This window comes from Callorhinchus milii, unplaced genomic scaffold, assembly GCF_018977255.1.
Source record: "Callorhinchus milii isolate IMCB2004 unplaced genomic scaffold, IMCB_Cmil_1.0 Scaffold2, whole genome shotgun sequence".
Taxonomy (NCBI): domain Eukaryota; kingdom Metazoa; phylum Chordata; class Chondrichthyes; order Chimaeriformes; family Callorhinchidae; genus Callorhinchus; species Callorhinchus milii.
Genome location: NW_024704743.1, coordinates 82935086 through 82947138, shown reverse-complemented (window position 1 = coordinate 82947138; position 12053 = coordinate 82935086). Strand labels below are relative to the sequence as shown.

General features: G+C 38.4%; 1 protein-coding gene across 1 annotated transcript in view; it reads right to left on the bottom strand.

Moving 5' to 3' along the window:
• Positions 1–12053, bottom strand: part of znf407 (zinc finger protein 407) — a 320280-nt gene that overhangs the window by 132938 nt on the left and 175289 nt on the right. The window contains exons 6-7 of the mRNA XM_042347003.1: positions 7210–7293; positions 5945–6065 (exon numbers count right to left, since the gene is read on the bottom strand). Of these exons, the coding sequence (XP_042202937.1) occupies positions 5945–6065; positions 7210–7293 (205 nt within the window). The remainder of the gene's footprint in view (positions 1–5944; positions 6066–7209; positions 7294–12053) is intronic.

Sequence of the window (12053 nt, the reverse complement as noted above, 5' to 3'; positions counted from 1 at the left end):
AGGAGGAAAGGGAGGAGGCGGCGAAGGCACTGGGGGATAGAGTTCCAGAGCCTGGGGGCTGAGAGGCTGAAGGCCCGACCACCGATGGTAGGGCGATTGGGGCGGGGGACGTGGAGCAGACCGGAGCCAGAGGAACGGAGGGTACGGGCAGGTAGGTAGGGGGATAGTAGGTTGGAGAGGTAGGAGGGAGCGAGGCCGTGAATGGCCTTGTAGGTGAGGATGAGGATCTTGAAATCAATCCTCTGGGGGATGGGGAGCCAGTGGAGGCGAGCGAGGGTGGGAGTGATGTGGTCCCGAAGCCTGGTGCGGGACAGTACACGAGCTGCAGAGTTCTGAATGACCTGCAGCTTGTGGAGGGAGGTGGCGGGAAGGCCGGCGAGGAGAGAGTTCCCATAGTCCAGCTTAATATGATTGCCAAGTAAAATGTATCCAGGACTTGAGAATCAGTCAGTCAATCAACCAAATTCTAGAGACCAAGCTGTCATCTGCTAGCTTTTGAATCTTCAAGAAGCCACTTTAAAATGCTGAATCAAGGCCAGATCACGCCTCCCGTTGGAATCTCTGTCCACCAGCCACTCACCCCTGGTAACGGCATGCAGTACTTTCTAAAATCTGAATTTAATGGGATTTGAATGCTGTAATGGTTCTCAGAGGACAAAACAGCAGGACAATAAAAAGAGCTCCTTTAAAAATGTCTCTGGATACCAAGCAGATGGAATTTTTTTTGAAAAAGTTGAGAGCAATGGAATTGAAGTCTTGTTTATAACACTGCCACTTTATAATGGTCTATCTGGCTGCTTTCCAATAAGTATGTTATAATGACTGTCTACTTACTGATTTATACAACGGGTATTTTGATAAATGCTGTTAAATTAAAAAAAAGTTATTGACACATCAGTGGAAGTGTCTGGAGTGAAGCAACTCGCATCTGTAACGGGGACTATTGAAGTTCTCCAGCAAGCTAGCAATAATCACACTGAATCTGAAGACTTTTAAAGTAAAGTCTTTCACTTTTTCCCTAAGTGTGAGCTGGCAGCGTTTCCTTTCTCACTACGTACATTTGCTATTAATGTTTCCAGTTTACATGTTATCTTCAAAAGTGGGTTCATTCGTGTGTATATGAAGATATCCTACTTGACCCCCACCCCTGCACTAAACATATCAGTTGAGCGACATCAGCAGTACGTACTATCTTCAAATCAGTATTAACTGAAGAAGATTCTACTTCAGAATTTTCAATTTAGCTGCGAATTTTCAACTTAGAGAATTAGGGGAGGAAAGTTCACCCAAACAGAAAGGTAGGATATCGATTTAACATTTTGCACATTTGCACTATTGTGACATGTAAATTATTTCTCAGTCATAAATGCAATGACTGAGTTATGCGTTTCACCCACAAATATACAGTCAATTAATTCACTTTACAGTATATTCTGCGAAGGGCTTTGAGACGTCTCGAAGATGTGAAAAGCGCTATATCAAATGCAAGGTTATTATTATTATAAAACAAACTCAGTATTGCCCCATGATTGGCACAAGCATTTTATAATCTCTTCAATAAGAACATTTTGTTGGAACACGTCAAAATTCTAATAATTGAAATAATATTATTTAGAAAACAACAAAAACAACAACTTGCATTTACATAGTGCCCTCCACGCAAGGTAGCATCTCAGAGCACAGAAAGGAATTGATCATGCACACTGTAATAGTTTTTTTAATCAAATATGTTTAAATGTTCAAGAAATTAATGCCTTAGGCAAACTATTATGAACTTTTCTCAAATCTCCAGGGGACCAAAAGAAGAAGCTAGAGCAGCAAGAACAAGCAATTTAGGATGCAAGAATTGATCCAGCATAGTTTAAATAACCGTTTGCTTACTCTCATATGAACATATAGACTCACAATGCAGACTCACAAAATCGTACGAATGGTTTGAATGAAGAAGGTCCTACAGTCCATCTGATCTCATCCTTCCAGAATATCCACCTGACAAATCTCACATCACAGTTTCACCAAGCTGTTTTTAAAAATGAGTCAGTGTCGTAGCCTCAATCACTCCTCCTGGCAACCTGATCTGGGCATTAATTATTCTCTGGGTAAAGAAAAACATCTTGGTATCCATCTTGAAATTGTCCTTTGGAACTGTAAACCCATATCCTCTTCTTTTACTGTCCTGGTGCATCCTAAAGAATTGTTCTGGGTTAACTTTTTCAATCCCATTTAACATTTTATACACCAACACATGAGCACAGAGTTAATCCATGCAGCAGATCAAGCAAGGTTTACATTTTCAACAATGCAAATTACTGTGGAAATTCTTCAGTAAATCCTAAAATTTCATGATGATGAAAATATATTTATTGCACTTAAGGTGATAAATTTATCAACCAGCAGAGAATAACTTTTCTGGAGTGTTGAAGGTGGGTGGGGGGGAATATTTTGTGAACTTTATCTGAATAATTCTAGTCTGCAATATTTACACCTGCAGTTGCACAGTGCGCTTGAATGATAACTGTGTTTTAAGCAAATTGATCAGGACACATCAATTGCGAAAGTTAAACTGTGTGTATTACTGTGTGTCTATTTTGATTTGTCACTGAAGCAAAACTGTATTTCAGAGAAGATTCCAATTGTAAAGCAGCCACTGAAAATGGTGTGTTATGCTCCCAATTAATTCTCATTCTAATGATCCCTTCTAGTACATCTTTCTCATTCCAAAGAGCATGTCCACACCACGCTACTTATTTTCTTTTTTGGTATCCTTTGTGTCCCTGTATTTTCAACCTTGAAACACCTTTTGCCATCACACTGCTTCCAGCTGGTGCACAGTAGAAGGCACAGCTTGAAGACAACAAAATATTGTCAATCTCACTTGCTGAATACTTTATGCCCCAGAAATTTAGTGACAGTGTGTTGTCTTTTTATATCTGAGGCCTGAGTGCCAATCCAGCTCAGCGCGGTGGGATGAAAAATTCCCCTATCTCCTGTCCTCATGAGACCTCTGTGGAACAAGGCCACAGAGCCTCGATCCAATTTCCATTGTGCCTGGGCCCTCAATTCACAATGCCAGCTGTTTTGCATGTTGCAGCACCGGATTACCAATCTCAATCAGATAGGCTCTCAATCATAAACATGGCCGGTGTGGGAAATGAAGTCACTTATGTAGACACGATTAAGAGTTTAGCAGCAAATTTGTTGTAGCGTCCAGTCTGGTAAAGAGTTGTAACTTAGGGGATCTTGTAATTAAGTACTTGTTATTGCTGTTTTCAGAGGCATGTGTAAGAATCATTCTCATTTGTACTTGTCTTTTGTATTTGGGACTTTTAAAAGATGTTGACTTCAGACGGTACTGACTTCAGACGGTACTGTACTAAACAGACTACTATGGTTCCAATCTGAATCACTGCTTAGGATGAATATAGGGAAGTTGGTAAATTAGCTATGAGATAGTACTGTCCAGTGAATTCTCATTAATTGTTATAAAAATACAGTGCAGAAAATATCAAATTACTGTATAAATAAAAGCAAAGTTAAAGGAAAAATCTCCTTTAAGAATACCAAATTCAGGAATGCACCAATATTACAGAAGCCACAGAGCAAACTAATTGTTAAATGTTTAATATTTTCGCTTGCTTTAACTTGAATTTGCAGTATATTTTACTGCCCAGATTTTTAGCCAGTAAATGATAACAAATTCTGTCTATGTTATTGAATTCAGTATTCACATGCAGGATATTAGTTCTGTACAGAACAACACATTTTCAAAGTCCAGTTCATCATCAATTTTGTATTCTATAAATTTCAAATGCGACAAAACGAACAAATTCTGTGCTGGTCAGCGCCCACACTAGAATATGGCCATCTGCTGATCATCAGTTCACCACCAATGTCATTTCCTTTGCCGCTGCACACACACAGCACAAATGAAGTGACATCGGTGGTCACCTAATGGACCAGAAGTCTGCCATTTTAGTATGAGAATTGCGACCTCCTAACCCCCTACTAACCCGCATGCTCCCTCCACTCAGTTCAATGAATGCACATCCAAACTGTAACTGTGTAACTGTGTTTTAACCAAGTTATAATAATAGTCCTTGCATTTGGCCTTATCACGCCATCAAAATGTCTCAAACTCTTAACAGGATGTTACTGTGAAGTGGAGTGACTGAATATTTGTAGGTAAACACGGCAGTCACTTTGCACACAGCAACATCTCACAATAGCCATGCTGTGAATAATCCATTTTTATTTGGGGAATTGTTTGCCAAATGCCATGGATCTTTAACTTCCACTTGAACAGGCCTTGGTTCAATGTCTCATGTAAAGGATGGCACCTCCAACAATGCACTACAACCTCAGCGGTGCATTGGAGTATCAGCCTAGAGTTCAAAGCCCTGAAATGGACTTGAATCCACCACCTTCTGACTCCGAGGCAAGAGTGTTACCAACTGAGCCAAGCTGCCATTTGGTGCTATAAAGAAGTATGTTATAATGGGGGCTTTTCTGTAATAATTACCAAAGAAAATTATCATTTGTTGAAAATTGTCAAAATTGTGGATGAGGCTAGTCTATTATAGACACGGTAGGAGTCCTTAACCTTTCCTAACATTGGCAGAGTGGTTGGCCTGAGACATTACTGAAGTTTCCTTCTAAATTAAACTAAGTTAAGCTAGTATTCCAGCAATCAGCACTCAAATGTAGTGCTCCGTAATTAGCAACTCCAATCCTGGTCACCAGTGCCTTTGGGCCCAACTATTTGCTACGAATCAATGGTTATCAATTGGCCTCGACCACATCACACCTTGCAATTTCACCCTTGTCCTCCCGACGTGAAAAGCGCTATATCAAATGCAAGGATTATTATTATTATTATTATTGGAGCATTTTGAAATCTCCTGAAGTGGTAATTTTTTTTTCACTTGGTAACCCAAAGGCAGCATTCGCGCACTAAAACTTGTGCTTCAAAAAATCCTTTTTCACATCAAAAAGAGTATTACTGAAATGTTTAGTTGTTCTTAATAAAGAACTGAGGTGGACAGTTTCAAACTTTCTCCAAAGAAAGTTTGTAAAAAAAATTGCAGCAAATTAGCTAAGTTTCTAAAATTCACTCAGATTTAACCTAAACTTATCTGATTTGCATGCAAATATGTCGACTGAAAATCACAGATGCTTCTGAGAAATGGATCAATGAAAAACTTCTTAGCTTTACGTTTCTGTATCTCTCCCCTCCCAACTACACACACACCTTTAAACACTGTAAAATGAAAATTCCCTGTTTAAAAAATGCATTCAATCTCAATATGATTGAACTGTCAACCTTCAGGTTACCTTGGATTTCTTGCCTGTTGAACACTATTGAAACCTCCAAAAGGTCAATAAAACCATCAAAAGGAGGGTACATTTCTTCAACCAATCCTCCTGCTCCATTTCAAGATCCATCGTTAAATGCAGCAATTACTAAATAGCACATTTGTGGAACACTGATCACTAACTCAAACAGAAATGAAAGTCCACTATCAAGCAACAATGATTAAAGTTGTACATGAGCATCAAGTTAATGCAGATCTCTTTGTTAATCCTCTCTGTTTGACCAAAGTCAGCAAAAAACATCTGTAACTGCATTAGGCAACAGCCTCAGAAATAATGCCACTCCTTCCCTGCATTCAATATAAAACAAAGCCTGTTATTTCTTCGCAGATTTAAACATTATTATAGGCGAATTTTATCCCCCAGTTCTCGAATAACTTCTCGAACAACAAAATTATTTGCAAGCATGGCCTCCTTAAAAAGGCAATCTTTGGGAAAATTTCATTCCTAATTAAATATGTAATTACTGAAGCTGATTATGTGTTTTAATGGCAATGTATTTTTAATTTGAATAAACCTTTTTCTCATCACCTTTAATCTTTTTCACATCAGCTGGTATTTAATGAACTGTTACCTGTAATCACACCAGGGGCACTTATAAGGCTTTTCTCCAGTGTGCACACGTTTATGACGGGTCAAATGTGACTGTGTTGTGGAGGCAAAGTTGCACTGGTCACATTTAAATGGCTTTTCACCTGGAAAACAAATAAGTCTCAGTTTTGCAAGACAAAATCATTCTCTTAATTTCAGAGTACAATATTAGCATTTAAAAACCCCACACTAAAAACCATTATCTTTCAGGAGCTTTTATTCACGAAGCCCAAAGACCAATCACACATACTTAAAAGGGGATGTACGTATTCACAATTTTCTGAGACTTCTATTTTAAAAACCGTACTTCAAATTTTTTCACAACTTTCGTGATAAGACATTACCAATATTCAATCTAAAATAACACTACAATAGTCACGATTGGATTAACCTTTTATTTTAGGGGATGCAGTTGCCCTGGTGTTTAATATCTCAAAATTAACAAATTCTAGAATGCTCCATTTTTATCACAATGCAGCGTAGCTTCAATATAGGAAAACAACTAGCTGGCACTGACACAGAAGACGGTAATTGAATTGTGAAGTTCTGAGGACATTATAAAGCTCAAGATTGAAGTCTGAGTGGTTTAGTAAGTTGTCAGAACACAGACACTCAACTTCAGAATACAGGGAAATATTGCAAATAATACAGATGTAAGAAAGAATTTGCTTTTTTATTGTGCTTATAACGTCGAAACGTCAAAGTGTTTCAAGGTAATCACCAGCACATTTACTGACTTTTTGTTGGCAAATGATATACACCCTGTAAAACAATCTTCCTCATGTATTTTAGCATGTTTCTGCAGACCACCATCTCATAAAAAGAGGTCACAAAACTACATTTATTTGTGATCACTGTAGTTGCACAAAGACCTAATGTCCTATCCCCATACGTTTATCAAGGATTCCCTTCCCATTTACCATATTTATTTAAAATCTATATTATACATAACAATCAAGGAGCAACCTAATTTGTTTTCCATATTTAATGGCTATTATAGCAATTATCCAGTTACTTTCATTCTTAAACTCGCAAGGATGGTTTGTCTCCTTAAATTGCTGCAATATCAATAACTTCACACCAAAGCAATTTTATTCCAACTGCACAGTGCCCTTTTCTTTCAGGGCAGGTCAATGTCAGTGCATTGGAATTGCAATTTTTCTTTTGTCCGGTGGTTGCACGTTCACTGTCATGGAGCACAATTACTCTGAGTGCAGTTGCTCTAAAGAGAACAACTTACTGACTGACCTGTGTGCTGTCGTCTATGTTTGGTAAGAGCATGACGTGTTCCACCAGCAAATCCACAAAGGTCACAAAGGAACGACTTCTCTCCTGTTGCAACAATAAACAGATAAGGGACTGTGGAGGTCACAGATCATTAAAACATATCTATCAAGACTTTCAGGGTTACTAATTCCTCCAATCAAATGTTTCCATGTAAATATGTCAAATGGGAATGAAATTACCACTGCAGTTTATTGACTGTGATAAAATCTGAAAAGCACCACTGAACATAATTACATACTTGTCAGACCCATAAAAATTAGCTTTAATATCAATGGAATGGTTTTGTACAACTTCATTTCTGTTAGATGTCTTCCAGATGGGGCTGCTTTACGCACTTGAACAGTTTTTATGCATATCCTGCTTTTTTCCCTCTCAATTCCCACAGATCCAGTCACTCAGTGTTGACTGGTCCATCTACAACAACAGCAGGCTGAGGAAATAGAAGGTTTTTTAAACAGCCATTACTGGATGCACAGACTGTTCATGCACAGTGAAAAAAGTCTTTAGCTTTTACCTGCAGCCACTTCCCAACTACACCCTTGAGAATGCTGCATCTACGACTGATACATTAACAAGAAAGTGCAACAATGCTGCAGATTTGGAACTTCATCCTCATACTAATATTAGCCATTGATCTATAATCAACTTTTCCAGTGTTAGTTCCAGTGAACAAATCTGTTCAAAACTCAAGCACTTTCACAAAAAAATCACGTCTTGAAGTGTTATAAACTTTCTCCAGACTGCTCCCCCCACCCCACCCACGCCCTCCCAAATCGAGGTGTACAATATATTTCTCCAAACTCTTGCTTATTTAACTGTATTTTGGATTCATAAATTTGTGTTCGCATACAAATTTCCGTGCTGCGGGCTGTTATCAAAATTGTAATATGCTGAAAATGGTTAATTTGCAGAAGAAGGATTACCCAGTTTCTCTAACTTGCTGTGTGTGAAGCTCCAGAAAATAAGAGCACACTTTTTGGAAAAAAAAATTCACAAATGTTATTCTAATATTGCAAAAGGGCAAAACCTAGAAATTACAAGCCCGTTATCCAAACATCCAAAGTCGGGAGGATGCTTAAAAGATATATTCAAATGATCAATAAAAAGTAATCAAAAAATAATCCTTGCATTTGATACTGAATCTTTCACAGAGGGAAGATGTCTCAAAGTGTTTCACAGGATTTGTACTGTAAAGTATATGATTATGTATTTTGAGGAAGAACATAGCAGTCAAGCTGTGCAAAGCATTATCGCATTTCACAAATGGCCAGTAAGTGAATAACCAATTTTATCTGGGGGATTGTTGGATCAAGACACCTTTTTCCAAATAGTGTCCACCTGGTTTAAGATCTTATCTGAAGGACAGCACTCTAACAATTCAGCACTCCCCTAGTACTGGATTGGAGTGTAGCAAACTAGATTATGATTTCAAAATCCCGACGTGGGGCTTGAACCCACAACATTCTGACTCGGAGGCAAAGTTCAATATTACAAGGGCTTTAAAAAAAAGGTAAGATACACACTACTTGGGATTCTACAACTAAACCAAGGGGTAAGGTCTATCCAGTTGACATGTGCTAAATTTCAAAAGGCATTTGATAAAGTTTCTAAACCGAGGCTTGCAAAGATGTTACATAGAAGATTCTGCAGGTGGCTTGAAATTCAGTTTTATTATAGGAGACAGGGTGATAAATATCAAAGACTCTGCCTGCCAGTGGGTTTCCACCAGGTTCTGATCTGAGTGGGTGGAGGAGATTGAACAAATATGTTTATCTCAGATGGAGGGGAGTTTCAACCAGTGTGTCTGATCTCAGGGGGCTGTGAAGATTGAACTAGTGTGCCTGATCTTGGGGAGGTGGGTGACTGAACCAGTGTGTTTGATCTCGGGGAGGGAGGTGACTGAACCAATGTGTCTGATCTTGGTGCGTGGGTGTGTGGGGAGAGTGATTGAACCAGTGTGTCTGATCTCAAGGGGTTGGAGAGATTGAATCAACAGGTCTAATCTCAGCAGCAACACATGTTGATGGTCCACCACCCTAGAACCTGCAACAATAAAACCCTTTCAAATCTTATTCTACTCAACAAAGAAAGCCCTGCAGGGTTAGCTCAACACATAAGGTTTAAAACCCTTATTTTAATAGAGGGAGGGGTAGATGGAGGAAGAGGAGAAATAAATACCAGTGTACAAGCAATGCATTTTGGTAGAGAACCAATTTGGAGAATGTGTCTATTATGTTAATGTAATGCAAAGTACAAGCAAAATACATTTTAAAAATGTCTCCTTTGAATGTAAATGTATGATGACACGGAAACAAATCCTTTATTTTCTATTAGGAAACAGACACTGTTCCCTATCTCTCATTATGGTGCAGACTACAAAATCTAACAACAAAAATCTATAATATTGATTTAACCAAGTCTCCACAATTATTCTTTAGAAGGAAACACTGACGATAAATTACATCTGCACTGGCTTTTCATCTGGTGTTCGATATAAGTGATCTCTCAGGGCAGTCTAGAGACCTTAAATCGTCAACACCCCTGTCAGTGAAGCTAAGGAGGTTTTGGCCTCCCAGACACACCACCTAAAGATGCTTGCAAACAGAATTTGTTTGCGGAAAATAATCACACAAATATATGCAATAATCAATAGTTCTTACCTAAATTCAAACTCTCTCCTCACGGAAAAAGAGGTAAAGTGGGTTTCTGGGTTTCTTTGTGACTGCTCCAAGGAAACCCATTTACCTCTTTTAATACATACTGTTAATGGGTACTTTAAGGAAATATTTAAAACAGGATAATTCTTGGTCATTCACTTCATGGCTGTTTATGGAACATTTCTGCACACAAATTGGTTGCTGCATTCGCCTACAAAATACATGGTTGCTATACTTATAGTCTGTGAAGCACTTTGGAGAAGGCCCTACATCATATGTAACAATTTATTATTATATAATTCTCCATGCGGGACTGGAAATATGGAAGTGTGCATGAGAAACAGTGGAGTTTTTCAATTATATTTGTTTTATAATATATTTTGCTTTCTCAACTAATGTTAGAGGGAGGAAGGCATTAACAATGGACAGCACGTTTTTGGAGCTCTGACATTCAAAATTCTTAAAGTTAGTTTTAATTAGGCAGGGTGCTTCCCATAGTTTCTTTTAAGAACTGTGGAAAAATGGCTTCCAAATAAAGAGTGACCTTATTATTTTTCTAAAATTATGTACAATCTTAAATAGTAAGACAATAATCTTAAGGCTAAGATAATTGCAAATTTCGGAATGAAAAATCATTGAGACAGATTCATTTTTTTTCATTTAAACGGAATCACTGAACGAGAATGTGTTGCCTTCAAGCAAAAGGATTGTGCGTCCATCACATTTTCGATAAGAGCAGGGAGAGTTCTTACTTCAAGCATCCAACAAATCAGATCATTCTTTCCCTGCAAGTCTACTCTCAGGATAGGCAAAGGCAGAGTCGTCATCTAATTGCAATGTAAAATGAAAATACCACACAAGATATTAAATTGGACGTGGTTCATAATAAAACTAACTGGGGCAGAAATTAGAGTAAGCAAACAATTTTAAAAAAAAAACCTTTTCCACCTCCTATGTTGTTCATACAATTTCTTTCCAATATTGCCTTCCACAAGGCATGTATCCATCTTCTACCACGATGAGACATTCTCAGGCCCCTTCATCGCTTCCCACTAAGTGTCTAATAAGCAGTGCATGCGACAGGTTGCTGGGTAGGTTAATTAAGGACAGGACACCGGACTAATTCAAGAAGCACCTTGAAGTTGAAATGAAAAGATAGCAGGGCTAATATTTTGGACCTCGGGGATCAAGTGGCTTATGAGGCTCATTCATTCATTCATTCATTCATTCATTCATTCATTCATACATACATTCATACATACATACATACACACACACACACACACACACATACATAGCTCTTGTGTGGACTCGTGTTTGCTTCTTTTCAAGTTTATTTCTCCCTCAGGGAGAAGGTCATCGTTTCCCTAGGACGATGACTGGGGCTGAGATTGGGAACTCAGTATGCAGAGAAGCTCTTTCAGGCATGAAGCAAAGTCCTATCTCCCTGTACAGCAGTGCATCACTAAATGTCAATAATGTAATAACCTGATACACTACGTATTATTCTATTTCGAAAAGAAATGCATTGTTGCAGTTAGATGCTGTGACCTGATGGCCACATGTCAAGTAATAATGTCAAGGCATTGTTTCTCGACATGATGGTCCATCGTTTAACCTTGATTTAACCTTGTTTCTTCAGAGGATAAAAGGTGGTAATGTAGTTGAGAGCACTACGGGATGCAGCCACCTACACTGATCTCATCAAAAGCTTCTGGGAGGAGTTCATTTGAAAATAGGAGAATGCTTAGATAGGAGACCTGCTGTGGTTACAGAAGGAACTCTCATCTTTCAAACGACATCTTATCCCCCTTTAGATGTTGTTTAAAATATGGGGGTGTCATAAAAATAGCAGGTAATTATTCTGTCCACTCCATGAGACTTAAACAATAACCCATTTTGTAAATGTACTGTGTTATAGACCAGTTAACTGAGGACCACAGGTTGAGTCCTTCAATCAACTGGATTATTCTTGATTCTTTCTTACAACAAATGGGTAAGTAGGTAATTGCTATTCAATTATTCGTTCACAGTACTAAGTAAACCGTTGCTTTTGTTAAAATATCTACCCATATTTGTGCATCCATGAGATGAATGAGTATGAGCTCAGACTAGGAGCAGTGCTGTGCAACACACTGTTTGTCTTCC